The 19,701-nt window shown below is 41.8% G+C and overlaps 1 protein-coding gene across 23 annotated transcripts in view; it reads right to left on the bottom strand.

Annotated features, from left to right (window-relative positions):
* gk5 (glycerol kinase 5) overlaps positions 1 to 16,926 on the bottom strand; it is a 29,106-nt gene extending 12,180 nt beyond the window's left edge. For 21 of the 23 annotated variants that reach the window (XM_052463332.1, XM_052463338.1, XM_052463336.1 and 18 more), the window contains exons 1-13: positions 15,742 to 16,911; positions 15,297 to 15,390; positions 12,478 to 12,553; positions 11,945 to 12,038; positions 11,520 to 11,651; positions 10,671 to 10,746; positions 9,564 to 9,625; positions 9,320 to 9,393; positions 8,464 to 8,524; positions 4,398 to 4,524; positions 1,867 to 1,971; positions 1,543 to 1,637; positions 230 to 333 (exon numbers count right to left, since the gene is read on the bottom strand). In XM_052463332.1, coding sequence (XP_052319292.1) covers positions 230 to 333; positions 1,543 to 1,637; positions 1,867 to 1,971; positions 4,398 to 4,524; positions 8,464 to 8,524; positions 9,320 to 9,393; positions 9,564 to 9,625; positions 10,671 to 10,746; positions 11,520 to 11,651; positions 11,945 to 12,038; positions 12,478 to 12,553; positions 15,297 to 15,390; positions 15,742 to 15,867 — 1,226 coding nt within the window. In that variant the 5' untranslated portion in view covers positions 15,868 to 16,911. Of the gene's footprint in view, positions 1 to 229; positions 334 to 1,542; positions 1,638 to 1,866; positions 1,972 to 4,397; positions 4,525 to 8,463; positions 8,525 to 9,319; positions 9,394 to 9,563; positions 9,626 to 10,670; positions 10,747 to 11,519; positions 11,652 to 11,944; positions 12,039 to 12,477; positions 12,554 to 15,296; positions 15,391 to 15,741 lie in introns of all 23 variants that reach the window. The other 2 variants (XM_052463352.1, XM_052463353.1) reach the window with 1 other exon arrangement.
* Positions 16,927 to 19,701: the final 2,775 nt, after the last annotated feature.

Here is a 19,701-nt window from a genome sequence, read left to right as displayed (position 1 = left end):
TGAAGGGGTCTGAATATTTTCCCGAAGGCACTTGAACCTTCAGATAGATTACTTATTACTATTTTGGTCTTCAAAACACCATTTTGTCCCTTTGTGCTCACATTCATTTCACAATTAATTCATCTTTATCGATAAATTCAGAATTTATATTAATAACTTGACCAATATCGCCAACACACATCTACGCACACACGTAGGCACGCACAAACTCTCAAGCAAACACACTGACCTAAATGCAACAGACTCCAGAATGGCTCGGACCAGGTGACTCTTGGTTGTGGATGGTTTTAGGCCCATGAAAGAGGCGCATGCTTTGGGATCGTTTAAAGGAGCCTGGTGAACACACAAACACGTTAAACATACATAGTGAGGACACACCACAGCTAGGGCCCTACAAAATCTACGATGTGGAGAACGCAAACAGAATCACGGAATCTAGATATTCAAATGGACTTCAACAATACTCAAATAAATGTATTGAATTTATTACAAAATTAATTAACTTGCCCAAGTTAATCATGAGACATCAACAAAATGCAACAGTGATTTGTATTGTCCTGCAACGGGACAGGAATGTGTGTGTGGGTGGGGGGTACACGCGTATGTCTAAACTTTGTGTAGCTGATAGCGATGATGCTAACGATAACCTTCTGCAAGCAGAGAAAGAAAGGCTTTCCTAAAAAACCTCCTCAGTTAAATGTAAACTACAACGTAGCCTATATGCCTGGCAGAATGAGATCAGGATTATTCGCATCAATCCAGTGGCCATTTTGTTTTGCAAACTCTGCAATCACATGATCGCCACAGAAACACAGCTAGCCAAACAACGGTTTCTGGCTGCTGCACACTTCCATTACAGGGTAACTACACCGAAAAATCTAAATGTATTTTTTGTATTTATTTTTTTACATAGACCGCAAAAGTAGTCTTCTGATATGGTTTAATCATTGTTGTGGACATAGAACATCCATTTTGGTTGTTTTTCTATATAAAAAAAAAAGAATGTGATTTTGAAAGGCAAAAACAGAAAATAATATGAAAAAAACTGAAAATTGTAAATACAAAACTGAGAAAACGGAATCAGGCAAAACATTGTACTGATTTTATAGGGTCCTACATATACATACACATATATACATAAATAACCAAAGCCAAGAGCATATATAAACAACATTTCACACACATAAACAAAGGCATATACAGAAACACAACATTATTCCAGCATGCTTTGGGAGCGTAAACTCACATGAAATGAAACAAGAGACAAACTTACAAAAGCTGGTTGCACAAAGGTAGGCAGAGAAGGAAAAGACGACGTTATGACAACACTGTAGACACATTCATGATGACACTACTTCCAAGGTCACCCAGAAACACCCACAAAACCACAAAACTCATAGGCTGATGGCACACCCAACTGTCATTAACACTCTCACTGTGAAACCAATACACAGTATACGCGTGTGTGTCTGTGTGTCTGTGCAAGCAAACACACACACACACACACACTTCAATCATTCCTGTGCGCATACACACACTCACCTGCAGGCCACTAAACGAGGGAACGAAGCACACACCATCCGAGTTGGCCACACTGTTGGCCATGGCATCCGTCTCCCGTACATCTGAGAACAGCTCTGGAACGACACAACTGATGTCACTTCCTCTGACATCACCAAACTATGGGATAAATATGAACTTATATGCACGTTGCGTTTTCATGCCCTTTTTCTATCAAATATCAATATATGAATCAATATATGAATTACGCATGGTTGGTGTTTATCCCCTTACCTTTGAGAATATCCTAATTACAGAGCTCCTGGATTGTTGCCAAACAGGCATCATGCCAGTTATCAGACTCACCCAGCTCCTGTGCCCACTTAATGGCTGTGCCAGTGTCTGCTGCATTGCCCTCTGCTAGATACACCACCTCTGGGCCGATCTTCCACCCCACAACAGGGTAGAGACCTGTACAAGCAACAGATTTCCATGACAACCTGGGACAATGTCTGAACTGCATACTTTTTTTGTTGTAAAAGTGTCTTATTCATTGATATTGTTGTTTACTGAGCTGGAGGGAATACCACCCCCCCAAAAAAAATATTTGTGAAAAGAAAAACAAAATGAAAAGCCTGGGAATCTGAGTGGTATGTACTACAAAAGCAAGTTAGATCTTCTCTGGGTTTCTAAAGCTAACCAGCTTCACATTCCTTCTCAGGCTTCATCTGTACTACGATGGTGGATAATGCTCGTCCGCCTGAACCCCGAACTCTTAATTGAGACAATTCTGAAACATCACTCCATGGGGGAGTCAGCGCTAAATTTGAATTTGTGGAAGAATGAAATAGTATGATTAAATTAATCAAAATAAAGTTTTGAATGAAAACATGTAACATCTTGCTAACCCGTTATAAAAGTGATAATGCCCTCAAAAGCCGGTGTTTGGAGGATATAGTGGTAAGGTTTGCCGGCCCTCGTCTTTGTCTCGGGCCTAACAACACCCGTGCCAATATATCCTCCAAACACCGGCTTCGAGGGCATTATCACTGAAGTTATTGCCCCTTTACAAATGTAATTGACAGAATTTTAGCAACATAAAATATTATTAAAATCTGTTTATATACACCACCAGAAAAAATATTACACTACTTTTGTACATTTTCTGACAAGCGAGAACTTAGATATGGTCATTTTCCCATTTTCAGAAAGTCTTAAAATGTTTGAGAATTACATATAATAAGACATTTGTGAAAATTCTATAGCAATATAGAGTGAGAAAGCTTTTGGACAAATAATAGACACTGCAGTAAATAAAACCAAATCAAACCATCTGTCTCATCCAGGACCAGAGTCTACACAAACCAATGTGCCACAGTCAAATCAGAGGTACAGTAGGCCTATACGCAAAAAAAGCCATTTGCCACAAGGGTCTGCCATTATTCACTTTGAAATGGATTGTGGGTATTTACAGGCAGTTGCAAAAGCGCGGGTTTAGATAATTTGAACACATTCAGCAAAAGCCACAAAATACAGTTTACAGTGCATTCAGAAAGTATTCCCTTGACTTTTACACATTTTGTTACGTTACCGTCTACTTCTAAAAAATGATTAAATGATTTTGTTTTATTCTCATCAAATCTACACACAATACCCCATAATGACAAAGCAAAAACAGGTTTACATAAGTATTCAGACCCTTTACTCAGTACTTTGTTGAAGCACCCTTGGCAGTGATTACAGAATCGACTCTTCTTGGGTACGAAGCTACAAGCTTGGCACACCTGTATTTGGAGAGCGTCTCCCATTCTTCCCAGCAGATCCTCTCAAGCTCTATCAGGTTGGATGCCCCCCCCCCCCTTAGATTATTTTTTTATTGCAGATCTACACTGATCTCTCCAGAATCCAATGTGATGGAGAACTTGAACCCTTTCATAGGGCTCTGGGCTGAGTTTATGTTTGTGGAATAAACCTGCTTACAGTTTAGAATCTGGTGTTTTAGAGCAGGGATTGAACAAAAGCCTGCCCAGCCAGTAGCTCTTAAGGAGGATTTTTACCAGCCCCGACTTAGCCCATGTGTCCATGAATGAGTGAGTGTGTAGGCCTGATTGCATGTTGACGTTGAGGGCCAATTTTCTTGTCACCGATTAAGCATAGCCCTCAGCTTTAAAGCTATTTCAATAGAGATTTCCCCGTTCAGCATACTTCTCATACTGAGGGTGATGGTAAGTGAGACCATGTTCATCTCTGAGGCAGGACGTAGCCTTGAGCTAGCTATGTGGGACTATGTCCATATCCGAGTCATTTGAATAACTAACCCAAGATAGAGGTTTCCAATGGCAGCAATTAAATCCTAGTGGGCAGAACAAGCAAGGGGCTGGGCAGAGCCAAGCAAGGGGCTGGGCAGAGCCAAGCAAGAGGCTGGGCGGGGCCAAGCATGGGGCTGGGCAGAGCCAAGCAAGGGGCTGGGCAGAGCCAAGCAAGGGGCTGGGCAGAGCCAAGCAAGGTGCTGGGCAGAGCCAAGCAAGGGGCTGGGCAGAGCCAAGCAAGGGGCTGGGCAGAGCCAAGCATGAGCTAGCGAGAGCTTATTGGCGCGTTCCAGCATGTATTTCCATAATTCCATTAGGGAACGCCTACTCTGTGAAGCACGCATGTGCAATAATTACTCAATTCACCCTTGCACTCCTAAACAAGACCATTTTTTGTATAACTTTAGCAAAGGGCAAAGTCTACAAAACTTAGTCCACTCTGTAACAGATTCTAGTTTTCGAAACAGAAAACTGTATTGAGATGAAATGTTTCATTGATTAAAAAAAATGTGCAGAATGTCAACCTAATTTCTACATGCGGTGAAATATCTGCCTCATAGTTCTGTGATGAAGCAGTTAGCTACGTACCGGCCACAGACGTGTGTGGCTTGCTCCCAGTGTTGATGTTCATGAAGGTGCCCGTTCCCATGGTGATCTTCACATCACCGATGTCGAAGCAGCACTCACCAAACATGGCCGCCTGCTGGTCTGCCATCTACAGGGTGAGAGGTAACAGATTTATGACCCCAAATCCTAACCTTAACCATTAGGGGGATACATCCTACTCAAACCAATCAATATGTAGGTCTTTATCAAGACATGTTATAACTCAAATCAATATGTACAGTACCAGTCAAAAGTTTGGATCCCATCTACTCATTCAAGGGTTTTTCTTAATTTTTTACTATTTTCTACATTGTAGAATAGTAGTGAAGACTTCAAAACTATGAAACAATACTACATGGAATCATGTAGTAACCCAAAAAATGTTAAACAAATCAACATGTATTTTTTCTTCAAAGATTCTTTCTTCAAAGATTCTTCAAAGTAACCACCCTTTGCCTCCATTCGCTCCTGAGTGGCGCAGCGGTCTAAGGCACTGCATCTCAGTGCTATAGGCGTCACTACAGACCCTGTTTTGCTCCCGAGCTGTGATCCCGAGGGTTTGGCCGGGGTAGGCAGTCGTTGTAAAATAAGAATTTGTTCTTAACTGACTTGCCTAGTTAAATAAAGGTAAAACATATATATATATATTATGACAGCTTTGCACACGCTTGGGATTCTCTCAACCAGCTTTATGAGGAATGCTTTTCCAACCATCTTGAAGGAGTTCCCACATATGCTGAGCACTTCTTAGCTGCTTTTCCTTCACTCAGTGGTCCAACTCATCCCAAACCATCGCAATTGGGTTGAGGTCGGGTGATTGTGTTAAACATTTAAAAAATGTGGCCATGTCCTCTGATGCAGCCCTCCATCACTCTCCTACTTGGTCAAATAGCCCTTACACAGCCTGGAAGTGTTTTGGGTCATTGTCCGGTTGAAAAACAAATGATAGTCCCACGAAGCGTAAACCAGATGTGATGGCATTTCACTGTAGAATGCTGTGGTAGCCATGCTGGTTAAGTTAGCCTTGAATTCTAAATAAATCAGACAGTGTCACCAGCATAGCACTCCCACACCATCACACCACCTCCTCCATGCTTCACGGTGGGAACCACACATGAGGAGGTCATCCGTTCACCTACTCTGCATCACACAAAGACATGGCGGTTTGAGCCAAAAATCTCAAATTTGGATCAAAGGACAGATTTCCACCGGTCTAAATGTCCATTGCTCATGTATCTTGGCCCAAGCAAGTATCTTCTTCTTATTGGTGTCCTTTAGTAGTGGTTTCTTTGCAGCAATTCGACCATGAAGGCCTGATTTAAGCAGTCTCCTCTGAACCGTTGACTTTGAGATGTATCGGTTACTTGAACTCTCAGAAGCATTTATTTGGACAGCAATTTCTGAGGCCGGTAACTCTCATGAAAGGATCCTCACTTATATAGAAAAATGCTATTGCTACCTCTTTGCAATAAGGGATTGAAAGCTCAAGATAAGTTTCAAGAGTTTATTACCAAGGATATAGTCAGCTAAGTGCATCCATTTTAGAAAGTTACACAACACATCTTATACTCTTCCCTCCTTTTAGTCACCACCGTCTTGTAGGCGTCACCCCCCCCCCCAGCTATACATTTTATGACCCCAATGAGTTTCCCTCCTTTCCCCTGTAGAATGCCCTGTAGAATGCCCTGTAGAATGCCCATGGTCCTCTCTTTGTTTAGCTATCCATCTTCTGGGCCTGACCCTCTGCTCTGATCCGAGGCAATTCACAGTAATCATTCACTAAACAGGATACAAACAAACTAGTTTAACTTGAAACATGTTACATTTGAACTAAATCCATCAGTATCCTCTGCAGCAGAGGTAACTCTGGGTCTTCCGTTCCTGTGACGATCCTCATGAGAGCCAGTTTCATCATAGCGCTTGATGGTTTTTGAGATTGCACTTGAAGTAACGATGGACTGTAATTTCTCTTTGCTTATTTGATTTTTTTTCCATTTGAAATAAATTCCATAAACTAACTTTTAATAATGCACACCTGTTAATTTAAACGCATTCCAGGTGACTACCTCATGAAGGTGGTTGAGAGAATGCCAATAGTTTGCAAAGCTGTCATCAAGGAAAAGTGTGACTAATTTGAAGAATCTCATAAAATATATTTTGATTTTGGTTACTACATGATTCCATATGTTATTTCATAGTTTTGATGTCTGCATTATTATTCTGCAATGTAGAAAATAGTCAAATAAATAAAAGATGAGTAGGTAGAAAATATGAGTAGGTGTGTCCAAACATTTGACTGGTACTGTTGGTCTTTATCTAGACATGTTATAACTCAATCAATATGTCGACCTTTACCCCAAATAAATGACGGGATTTCCATCATCCAATAAACTACTAACTAAGATTTTTGGGTGATCTGTCGGACAGTGAACTGTCGAACAGTGAGCTACCTGCTTTGGTCAACTAAAACAGAGAAGATATTTGCAGTGTGTATTTAACAGTGAAACTTTACCTTGAGTCCATAAACCAAGGTCCAAATGGCCAGTCACATTAAAACAAACAGACAACTGCTTTCAAAATATCCCCTTTGTTCCACATTCATTCTCAGTATCAGTCATTATCACATGTATTGTTTATTTAACTAGGCAAGTCAGTTAAGAACAAATTCTTATTTACAATGATGGCATACCCCGGCAACGCTGGGCCAATTGTGCGCCGCCCTATGGGATTTCCAATCACGGCCGGTTGTGATACAGCCTGGATTCGAAACAGGGTGTCCTGTTGTGATGCCTCTAGCACTGAGATGCAGTGCCTTAGACTGCTGTACCACCCGGGAGCCATAATAAATACATTTTAAAAATATATATATATATTTGACCTGTGTGTGAAGTCTTTGCTAATTTAGAAATTAAAAAATAAGACTGTAATATCACATATACATAAGTATTCAGACCCTTTACTCAATATTTTGTTGAAGCACCTTTGTCAGCGATTACAGCCTCGAGTCTTCTTGGGTATGAAGCTACAAGCTTGGCACAACTGTATTTGGGGAGTTACTCCCATTCTTCTCTGCAGATCCTCTCAAGCTCTGTCAGGTTGGATGAGGAGCGTTGCTGCACAGCTATTTTCAGGCCTCTCCAGAGAGGTTCGATTGGGTTCAAGTCCGGGCTCTGGCTGGGTCACTCAAGGACATTCAGAGACTTGTCCCGAAGCCACTCCTACGTTGTCTTGGTGGTTCTGAACTTCTTCCATTTAAGAATGATGGAGGTCACTGTGTTCTTGGGGACCTTAAATGCTGCAGACATTTTTGGTACCAGAACTTTGCCTCGACACAATCCTGTCTCTGAAGTCTACGGACAATTCCTTCGACATGATGGCTTGGTTTTTGCTCTGACATGCACGGCCAACTGTGGGACCTTACATAGACAAGTCTGTGCCTTTCCAAATCATGTCCAATCAATTGAATTGACCACAGGTCGACTCCAATCAAGTTGTAGAAACATCTCAAGAATGATCAAAGGAAACAGGATGCACCGGAGCTAAATTTAAAGTCTCATAGCAAAGGGTCAGAATACTTATGTTTTTAGCTTTAAATATATTTGCAAAACAATTCTAAAAACCTGTTTTCGCTTTGTCATTATGAAGTATTGTGATGTCATTATGGGGTATTGTGATGTCATTATGGGGTATTGTGTAGAGATTGATGAGGAAAAAATGTAATTGAATACATTTTAGAACAAGGCTGTAACAGAACAAAATGTGGAAAAAGTGGAGGGGTCTGAATACTTTCTGAATGCACTATATTACCTGTGTGTATATATCCCCTGTGTGTTTCTAGAAACATGTAATAAACGGCTGATGCTAAAAATGAATGAGGCAAGTGGATGTTTTGATAGGTCATATTCCCACAAAGAGAGCAGAATAAACTGAAGACACACTGACCTAGCATGGCTGGTGACCAGACAAAACAAAGATACAGTAAAGTCATAAAGATAACAGACTCATTCCAAGACGTGGAGATAGTGATGCAAAGATGAGAGATACTCACAACAGACATAATAGGGATCGACACCCCAAAGATGGAGGGATCGGTTGAGCCAAAGCGGTGACTGGTGAAGCAGAAGGAGGAAGAGGAGATCATGTATGAATGAATAGGTATTATATATGACAATAAATAAATCAACATCTAATCTGGCTTTATCGCTGTAACTAGATATCGCCTAGTTAAACTGACTGGCATAGTTAAATCAATGAAAAAGATATCAAGGAGAAGAGAACAAATAGACCATGCGTGATAGTAGTGGGGGCTGCTGAATTTCCGTCCTGTTGTAACTTAGCTATCTTCTCTGCAAGCCTCTGCAAGCCATATCAGACGTTTCTATCACACCAGTGGAGGCTGCTGAGGGGAGGATGGCTCATAATAATGGCTGCAGTAACAGTCAGAGGAATGGTATCACACACATCAAATGTGGTTGATACCATTCCGTTGCAGGGAAGATGGCTAATTTACAACAGGACAGAACTCAGTAGCCTCTGTATGCTGCTGTAACGTAGCTATGCTGATCAGCATTGTAGTGTCTGTTTTTCACATAAATTTGCTTTGCATTATGAAAACTAAGTTAAAACAACAGACAATATACAGTATACATTGTACAGGAGGGGACTATACAAAGTGCTTAAAAAAAACATTACAGTTCAGTAAATGATCTTCTAATCTCTACATTATAGAGGCCTTCTTTTTGGATTCTAACAGCCATTTAAGTGGCATGTTCTCCTCTGATCTCTCACTTCTGACTGCAATCTCAACAGAGAACCAACCTTATTCATTTAAAAAGGGGAGACATGTGAGTCATGTGACCAGTATCATGTGACCAGTATCATGTGACCAGTATCATGTGACTCACCCAGTGTTCAGTACTTTGGGGAGGATGGAGAGAGGCAGCGAGACGAGAGAGCAGAGGAATTCACTCCAGCACAACTGTAAGGAATGCACGCACACACACACACACACAAAGACACAATGCATCTCTATGAGAAAAAAAAGTGGAATTGCAATTTCATTTTACTTCCTGGATTAACTGAATTTAAATGCAATTGACCCCAACCCTGATACAAAGTTATTACACACGTGAACAAGGAAAAACCGACCTGGTACGAATCAAACATCCCAGTGGCACTGGCATTAGAGTAGTCTGTGGCATGGACCAATCCTGGAATCGGTTAGAGAAGAGAGACAGATTTTATTTGTTTATTTAAAACAGGGACCATGTACAACAGACACTGAACCAGATTCTAACTAAAACAGCTAATTTTCAGCTGCAACTTGTCCAAGAACATTAATCATTAACTCATATTGCCTGGTTACTGTGTCGTGCAACATGTCTGAGGGATTTCAGAGGACACAGTACTGCAGTAGGACTGAGAAAACAAGGAGACCTGCGTATGTGTATAGACCCAGAACCTTGTGACAAATTATAATTAACATGGAAACACACACAAGCTTAAAAAGGAACATAACGCCTATTTTCAATGTTATATTGTTTTGGTGCATCTCTGCGTGATCTATCGATTCCCGGGGTCATTTCATTTTGCCTCTTCAGTCCAGGCTGCATTGTGAATGTCAGACTCCACGCTGGGAGGCACATCGATCTGCAGGTTGAACATGGTGCTATTTTACACTCCTAAATTGATAGTACATTTTATTTAGGTAATTTTTGCAGCCAATTTAGCTGCTTCACTTGCTGATGTTGACTTTGGTATTATTGTATGTAGTTATGTTTGCCAACAAGCTACCTAGCTAGCCAGCCTGCGCATAGAGAGCATTGCATTGTGGGTTTTGATGCTACTAACCTTATTATAATGACAAAATGAAACATTTGTTCACAAAAAAATATTGTTCTCACATACTAGTGTTATTTAACACTGTAAATTATAGGAAAGAGTTGGTTTGGTGGATTTTCCCCTTTAACACATCAGTATTTTGGGAAGCTTGAAGATACGGATTTGAACAGTTATAGAAAAAAGGTGTCTAGCAGGAGAGTTGGACTTCTGTTTCTGTTGGTTCAACATTAGATTTTTAAAGATAAAGAATATTACTTGAATTTCTCTGGAGTGTGTGCCATCCTTATCATAAACAAAGCTTAAAGATACACACACACAATCAATTAGCTGAGAGATGAATACTACTCGCACATACAGGCTTGGGCAGTCACGTACTGTACACGAACACACACACACGAGAATGGCGGAACCTACCTTTTGTGAGCTTATAAAGCAACCAGGTGTCTATCGTCCCAAAGCAGCAGGTGCCCTCTGCTACTGCTTGACTTAACTGTGAGGGGTGAGGACATAGAGGAGAAGAAATATCACCCCCTTGTGTTCTCTTGCTCCCAATCAGTTCCTAAATAATCACATGCAAGGCTACTAAAAGAACTGGAGGCCAGTGACTGTTCTGTTCTGTAAAGACTACAATATTTCTGTATTATGATCTTATTGAAAAGCCCAGCGTGCCTTTGGGCCATTAGTGTTTGAAGTGTTGCCAGGTCGGCTTTCACCACATCTGCCATCAGTAGCCTATATAGTTATATTTAGGTCAACAACAACTCAATGTAGGGCGATCCTAGGGAAAGTTTCTCTCCACTATTGGCCGGTGTGCCAGTGATATTATTATAGCAGTACGTCCAATCAGAGTCCATGAAGGCCAGTCCTCATATGACGTGTGTCCTGAGTCAGGGAGAACTGGGGTAGAAGTCATGTTACACAGTAAGCTGAGGAGTTAAGGTATAATACCAAAGCCCATTCATAGAGGCCCATTATTGTGTCAGACATACCGTTGATAGAAACAGCAGAGGACTTTCTGACCACAGAACGTCGTTTCTGACCACAGAACGTCATTTCTGACTACAGAACGTCATTTCTGACTACAGAATGTGCACAAAAACTTCCCTCTCTCTTCCCAACCCGCACATTCTCCCTCTCTGTCTCACACACACTAACACCTATTTGAACAGGTGCCAAGCTCTCACACGTCACACCTACCCTCCAAAACACACACTCCCCCGCCACCCCCCTCCAAACACTTGAACCTCTCTGCCTCACACACACCTGTTTCCAGTGTCGAAGGGCCCAGGCCAGGCGGAAGGTGACGTGTTGGGTGGAGAAGACTATGAGGCTGGCCGCCTGAAAGCGCTTATTTTTGGACAGGAAGTGCAGCACCATCATAATGCCGTGGATCGCCTGCCATTGTCACGGACACAACACAGCCACAGTTATCATTCCTATTTTGTTTAGTTTATTTTTTTGTATAAACAGTAAGCTAAAAGACTAATTGCATATACAAAAGTACAATCCAAATCCATGTTTTGATGTGATTTGCTTTGCTAGTAATAGCATTTTGTTTGGGATAGCAAAATGCAAGGCAAGTTATCATCATCATGACTAATAATAATCGGAGCCCAAAGATAGAGGCCCCTATACTGTATTATCACAAGGTCAGCTGAACTATGACCTCTCGGTGACCCCAGACTAACCTTCATGGTGCAGGAGTTGTTCCAGGACCTCACCAGCTCCACTGCCCTCAAGTCCTGCCAGCTGATGAAGTTGTGAAAGGGAACTCCTGTTTTCCTGTGTGTGTGTGTGTGTGTGTGTGTGTGTGTGTGTGTGTGTGTGTGTGTGTGTGTGTGTGTGTGTGTGTGTGTGTGTGTGTGTGTGTGTGTGTGTGTGTGTGTGTGTGTGTGTGTGTGGTGTGTGTGAGAGAGGTGTGAAGTAGGATATCAACACAGATACAAACATACTGTACTGTTGTTCCATCCTGGGGATCAACAGGGGCCTGTATGAGTGCAGGCTTTTGTTCTAGCTAAGCAGTAGCAAGCTTGATTCTACTAAATCAACTAACCATAGTCTAACCGTAGCCACGTGTTGTTACTCCGCTGAAACAAAAGCCTGCGACAACAAAAGGCCCTCACAGGGTGACACTGCTGACCCCTGCTGTGTGTATTAACCTTGAGTGGTCTGTGTACTCCCTAGACTGTACACTGTGATTTTAGCCTGTGTAAAAATGTACCTGTCCCACGTGGTGAAGGTGCCTCTCTGAGTGGAGATGCCCAGGGTCTCCATCTGACGCATCTGTAAACCTGAGTCTAAACACCCAGGTGAGAGACAAAGAACATACACATCATTCATCAACGCTATCAGTAAGTGAACATTTGTGTGTTTGTGGCAGAAGTGAGGCCGTGCTAAAAACAGCTTGCCATCAAAACTACATTAGCATCAGACCTCCTTTTCTTTAAAAAAAATATGGCAGAAGAGAGAGAGAGAGATTCCCAGAACAAAATCCCCCCCTGGACTACCCATGGACCACCCCTGGACTACCCATGGACCACCCCTGGACTACCCCTGGACTACCCATGGACCACCCCTGGCCCAGCAACCTGAGCAGAAGCCAGCAGACCCTGCATCTCTACCCCAGGAGCAGAATGCATTACCACAGACAGAACAATGAGCCAGATATTTCACCGGCTGTATAAATGTGAAGCATCCGGTTGGCGTTTCCACTCACTACCAAATATGGTGATGCGAGGAAGCGAACTGGCCAATGCAATCTGGATGAAGATGGAGCGAGATGGAATTTGGGGTTGACATTCTGCTCATTTTCTCATCAATGAAACGTTCGATCTCTATACAGTTTTCCGTTCCCAAAATTACAATCTGTAACAAACAGAGGGGACTGCGTTTTGAAGACTTCACCCTTTTTGTCAAAGTGTCAACAACAAAAAATGTCTTGTTTAGAAGGAGTGCATGGGAGAATTTAGTTATTGCACAGGAGCACTTCAGAGTCTGCGTTCCTGAACGTAAATAAGCAAATAAATGCTAGAACACGCCAATAGAATCTCACTAGCTCATACTTGGCTCTGCCCACCTCCTTGCTTGTTCTGCTCATTATCATTGATTTGCTTCCATTGGAAACATCCGGTGATCTATCTTGGGTTAGTTATAAAAAAATCTTTGATGCTACCCTGCCTTAGCCCAATCCCCCACAGACCCTGTAGCTTTACTTCAGGAGCAGAATGTGTCACCCTGCCTTAGCCCAATCCCCCACAGACCCTGTAGCTTTACTTCAGGAGCAGAATGTGCCACCCTGCCTTAGCCCAATCCCCCACAGACCCTGTAGCTTTACTTCAGGAGCAGAATGTGTCACCCTGCCTTAGCCCAATCCCCCACAGACCCTGTAGCTTTACTTCAGGAGCGGAATGTGCCACCCTGCCTTAGCCCAAACTCCACAGAAACACGTTAACACCCCGAAGGGTTTGGAAGCCAGAGTCAGCCACAGTGCGGTGCCCCTGGAGCAGTTTTAGCTCAAGGGTACAACAAGGATACAGCATCTTGGATCTCTAGAACGCCACAAGATTGGTTTTCTGTCGGACATGATGAACTGATTCCTGTTACATCCAAACGAGTGACCCTGCCGATAAGTCTACCAATCTGGTTCCTGTTACATCCAAACCAGTGACCCTGCCGATAAGTCTACCAATCTGGTTCCTGTTACATCCAAACCAGTGACCCTGCCGATAAGTCTACCAATCTGGTTCCTGTTACATCCAAACCAGTGACCCTGCCGATAAGTCTACCAATCTGGTTCCTGTTACATCCAAACCAGTGACCCTGCCGATAAGTCTACCAATCTGGTTCCTGTTACATCCAAACCAGTGACCCTGCCGATAAGTCTACCAATCTGGTTCCTGTTACATCCAAACCAGTGACCCTGCCGATAAGTCTACCAATCTGGTTCCTGTTACATCCAAACCAGTGACCCTGCCGATAAGTCTACCAATCTGGTTCCTGTTACATCCAAACCAGTGACCCTGCCGATAAGTCTACCAATCTGGTTCCTGTTACATCCAAACCAGTGACCCTGCCGATAAGTCTACCAATCTGGTTCCTGTTACATCCAAACCAGTGACCCTGCCGATAAGTCTACCAATCTGGTTCCTGTTACATCCAAACCAGTGACCCTGCCGATAAGTCTACCAATCTGGTTCCTGTTACATCCAAACCAGTGACCCTGCCGATAAGTCTACCAATCTGGTTCCTGTTACATCCAAACCAGTGACCCTGCCGATAAGTCTACCAATCTGGTTCCTGTTACATCCAAACCAGTGACCCTGCCGATAAGTCTACCAATTTGGTTCCTGTTACATCCAAACCAGTGAGCCTGTCTATAGATCTACCAATCTGGTTCCTTGTCAACACCAAAAGGTTATAGAACCGAGAGTTATTTTAGGACCAGGCCGTCTATACATAAGATTAGGAATATCGTCCTGTGCTTGACTTCAGGACCACAGAGACTTAGTTCTGGAAACTAAATATAAATAGTACCAGGACCCAAAATAAGTGACAGCAGCTATTTTAGTCCACTTCATGCCCATCAGTCCGTATGTGTGAGAGACAGACATAGTGTGTCAAATGTATTGAAGATAAAGGGCTCATAAAAGGGTAAATCATTTATCACAAAATGGTACAATTTAGTTACATGTTTCTTCCTCACTCTTATACCTGACTCACACTCTAGTAACTACCCAAACCATACTGTCATTTCTGACATGCTTCCAGCAACTACGGTGGATGCTTAACCTGGCCAGCCCAGTACAGCTCGACTTGGCTCGGCCTAGTAGTGTTAAAAAAATAAATAAAGAAAGGTATTTGCTTATTAGTTAATGACAATGATTGACTAGAGAGATCTCCAACACCTCAGTCTCTGATTCACCTATAAGGCAAGGATGAAAACCAGAGCCCGTGCAAACCCTAGAGGACTGGAACTATATGAGAAGGGGGTTAAACATGCCATGGTGGGCCTATCAATATGGAGAGGGAAATGGTACAAACCTTGCACAGCACCATTCACCACCTTAACGAATCCTCTCCACAGCTCTTCGGGGTCCAACTCGACCAAGCCCGGTTCAGGATACAAGAGATTCACCTATAAACATATACCAGTCAAATTGACAATGTGAAGACTATGCGTGTCAGAAACAAACATTAACCAGGGTCCATAATTCATTAAATAATTCTAATTCATATTATTTAGCATGCCTAATTCAGATAAACGTCATTTCAATTTATCATAGGTCTATTGAATCTAGCCTATCCAAGTCATTTCAATTTATCATAGGTCTATTGAATCTAGCCTATCCAAGTCATTTCAATTTATCATAGGTCTATTGAATCTAGCCTATCCAAGTCATTTCAATTCATCATAGGTCTATTGAATCTAGCCTATCCAAGTCATTTCAATTTATCATAGGTCTATTGAATCTAGCCTATCCAATACCTTGGTGGTACATGATCCTCGAATCTGGGCTTCCTTGTCGAAAACGTGACATCTGATCGACGTTGTCCCCACGTCCACAGAGAGAATGTAACTTTCTCTTTTGAATCCGTTCCTCTGAATATCCATAGTAACACGAGCTTTGTGTTCAGCAACAGTTTGACCGATTCCTCCGTCGGACCTTTGCCTCACATATCGTGAAAGCGATTGTCACAACTGTCTCCTCACCCTCTAGGCAATAGCACAGGGTGGGCTGGAGAAGGCACCTGTACTAGTTGAAGCCTTTCGTCAATGTAGATATGTGAAAAACTGAAAGCATTTTTAGTCTTTCTGTTCGTGGAGAAAGGTGACTTTTTTTTTTAAATCGCGTGACTCATTGTTCAAATTCCAGTTATTCCGGTAACCATCCAATCCACGGAATATTGCGAAATACAGCATACATGACCATTTCACAACAATTTAAAAGACGCCCACCCACCCAATTCCGTTCAACCTGCCAAGGTTTTGGCGAAATTATATCTTAATTAGTTCACAGCACTTTTATAATTTCATAATGGTGTAGGCCTAATAAAACAATGTTGTGGGTGTGTGTGTTTCTCAAACTCAGTAGCACAGATTTCAAACCGAGAGGCGCAACATCACAATAATTCCGGAAACAAGTCGAGAAGCACATTCGAGAGACCAGACCGGGGTTTGGGGAGGGGAAAGTCAATATGTGTGTTCGAGCGCAACACTTTTGTCAAATCGGTGACCATCGCTGTTCACATGCCTTTCAAAGTGTGTTGCATTATAAAAAATAATCAGATTTACGCCGACATGTCGACTGCATGAACTTTACAGAAATCATGTGATCAAACGAAGTTTTGACTGCAACTGCCCTTCACCAACTTCATCCGACAGCCATCGCATGCATCGGGCTCCCGAGTGGCGTAGCGGTCTAAGGCACTGCGTCACTACAGACATCCAGGTTCGACTCCAGGCTGTATCACAACCGGCCGTGATTGGGAGACCCACAGGGTGGCGCACAATTGGCCAAGCGTCGTCTGGGTTTGACCGGTGTAGACTGTCATTGTAAATAAGAATATGTTCTTAACTGACTTGCCTAGGTTAAATAAATAAGAATATATTCAAAAACAAATTGTGGTATGCTCTATTGTCAACCAATCATTAGAGTATTTTTGTTTGGCCACCCCACGCGAATGTGACCAGACATGAATGAAATAGGAACCGAAATCATGTAGGCTATACAGTGGATAGCCTATATACAAATTAATGTTATATTTGAGGCTCTCTCTCAGTAATTAATTGTACAATGAACACACGTATGATTTCAGTGTGTGGTATGGGGGTTGGAGCCATGTTTATTTCGACATTATAAAGAAAGACTTGGAATGGAAACACATGTCGATCTGAGCCTTGCTGTTGAAAAATGTCATTAGTGTGCGACTTTTGGGTGACGCTGATGCGCCTTCTCCCCACCTCACTCCTCGACTTTCGTTTACAGCCGGTTGCTTCCACCGTACCACTCAAACACGTACATTTTATTACTTACATTTTAATTTTCGTCAAAAACAACTTAATATCGAAGGAGTGCCTTTCATTTGACGGGCTGCAGTCCGGAGCGAAACGTCCGTTAGGCCCGATGACGTTTTTGCGCATGCGCTATGTTAGCTAAATCGCATACAAGTGTGTTGGGGGATTTCTATCGAAGAAGCAGTTTCGGCATATCTTTATGCTGTACTGTCTTTGCAAGTCGTATACACAGCTACGTCACACATCAGTCGACAAGAAGGAGTGGACTTTAATTTAAAGGGACAGTATTACGAATTCCCATAGAACATGACCACGACTGATAGTTATCTGATATCATTCTGACTATGTATCTATTTACAAAACACAGACAGCCAGACCATAACACAAAAGGCAGTACACATTACTCCACGACTCAGTGTAGTAACAAAGCTTGTTGAGAAGAGATTATATTTGGTGAAAAAAAAGCAAACACCACCCTTATATCAACCTTTTTTTTGTGAACCATTTGTTTAGTGCGTATGAAGACTTTATAATGTCCTATTAAGTTTTTATAAAGTGCTGTTTTCAACTTTAGTTTAACTTAGTTTATTACGATACACGTCAGACAACTTAAATAGTGACTCCATTACAGCTGCCTGGCCAATTGCTTGCTTTATGTACCCTGGTGATCAGAGCTATCGAGACTCAGATGAATTAGAGACAGACTGCATGAATTCATTCCTAAGAGGAGCCGAATTGTTATCCAATCCACTTTGCTCATCTAATGCCATATCGTTTCAAAATCAAATTGTATTGGTCACATACACACATACACATGTTTGGCAGATGTTATGGCGAGTGTAGCTAAATGCTTTGTGTTCCAGGCTCCAACAGTGCAGTAATATCTAACAATTTACAACAATACACACACATCTAAAAGTAAAAGAAAGGAAATAAAGAAATATATAAATATAAGATCGAGCAATGTCAGAGTGGCATTGACTAAAATACAGTAGAATAGAATACAGTATATACAGTGAGTAAAGCAGTATGTAAACATTATTTAAACATTATTAAAGTGACTAGTGTTCCATTATTAAAGTGGCCAGTGATTCCAAGTCTATGTATATGGGGCAGCAGCCTCTAAGGTGCAGGGTTGCTTAACAGGGTGGAAGCCGGCTAGTGATGGCTACGTATTTAACACTATTTAACGGCTTGAGATAGAGGCTTTTTTTCAGTCTCTCTGTACCAACTTTGATACACCTGTACTAACCACGCCTTCTGGATGATAACAGGGTGAACAGACTGTGACTCGGGTGGTTGATGTCCTTGATGATCTTTTTGGCCTTCCTGTGACATCGGGTGCTGTAGGTGTCCTGGAGGGCAGGTCGTTTTCCCCCAGTGATGCGTTGGGCAGGAGTTGTACTTCCTTATGTTGAGTGGAGGTTTACATAATATAGCTTACAGGTAAATTGTTCTCTTGTGCTCTGGGGCAATAAGGAAGCCTCTGATGAGAAGTTGCAAAGGCACATTTTAATAACACTGACCAATGTTGTTTTCTTTCTATCATTTTCCTTTAAAAAAAACAATCTAATAAATTGATCAACGTTTCCTTTAATTCATTAAAGTATGAATTTACACAGGTCTGTGTTGCCAATATACACAATTTGATTAATATTGTTGCTCACACAGCAGACAGATTTTGTTGAACTGCTACATATAACATAATAGATTTATAATAGTAGATTTAATTTCGGGTTTGCAAGATCCCAGCCAGCATTGTGTGATTTAAAGCTAGGGTCAGTCAGCAGCATGCTGTAGTGAGTTAACGTTGTTCTTGAGCTGGTTGAATGATTTAGCCCCAGCTTGAATGGACGGGAAACCAGGATGTTCATTTAGATAAGAGGTAGAGAACTCAATCTTTTAATTACATGGTGCTACAGTATCACTGACAAAGTATTGATCAACACTACAATGACCCATTGTTCCCTGGACTAACAAAAGCTTACCTGTAGAGGATCAAATTACTCTTTGATGTTTCTTCCATAGTAATACGCATATATTGATTCCAATGCTGATTGATATGAGCCAATAACAGTAAATAGTTCAAATAATCTTTCAACTCTGTACAACAAGGATTATATTTTGTTGAAAGTCTATGAATCTATGCTATATAGGTACTGTTGAATTGGAGTCTTGTTGTGTAGATTGACTGTTTTGAATGTCAGTTGTGAGGCATCAACAACCCAACACCAACTGACATAACCACGTTTTTGCCAAAGGTTTAATTCATAATGCACTTTATCATGTTATTTCAAAACAGAAACTCTAAAATAATTAGTTTTTTTTCTTCATGACTGTTATACTGAAAACTGTGCGAGGATGAGGGCTCCATTTCTCCCACTACAGGGAGGAATACAGTTTAGACAGTGGAACACTGGTGCCATTGAT

This window comes from Oncorhynchus keta, chromosome 15, assembly GCF_023373465.1.
Source record: "Oncorhynchus keta strain PuntledgeMale-10-30-2019 chromosome 15, Oket_V2, whole genome shotgun sequence".
Classification (NCBI taxonomy): Eukaryota; Metazoa; Chordata; class Actinopteri; order Salmoniformes; family Salmonidae; genus Oncorhynchus; species Oncorhynchus keta.
The sequence above is the reverse complement of the archived record's forward strand: the minus strand, read 5'-3'. Positions and strand labels throughout refer to the sequence as shown.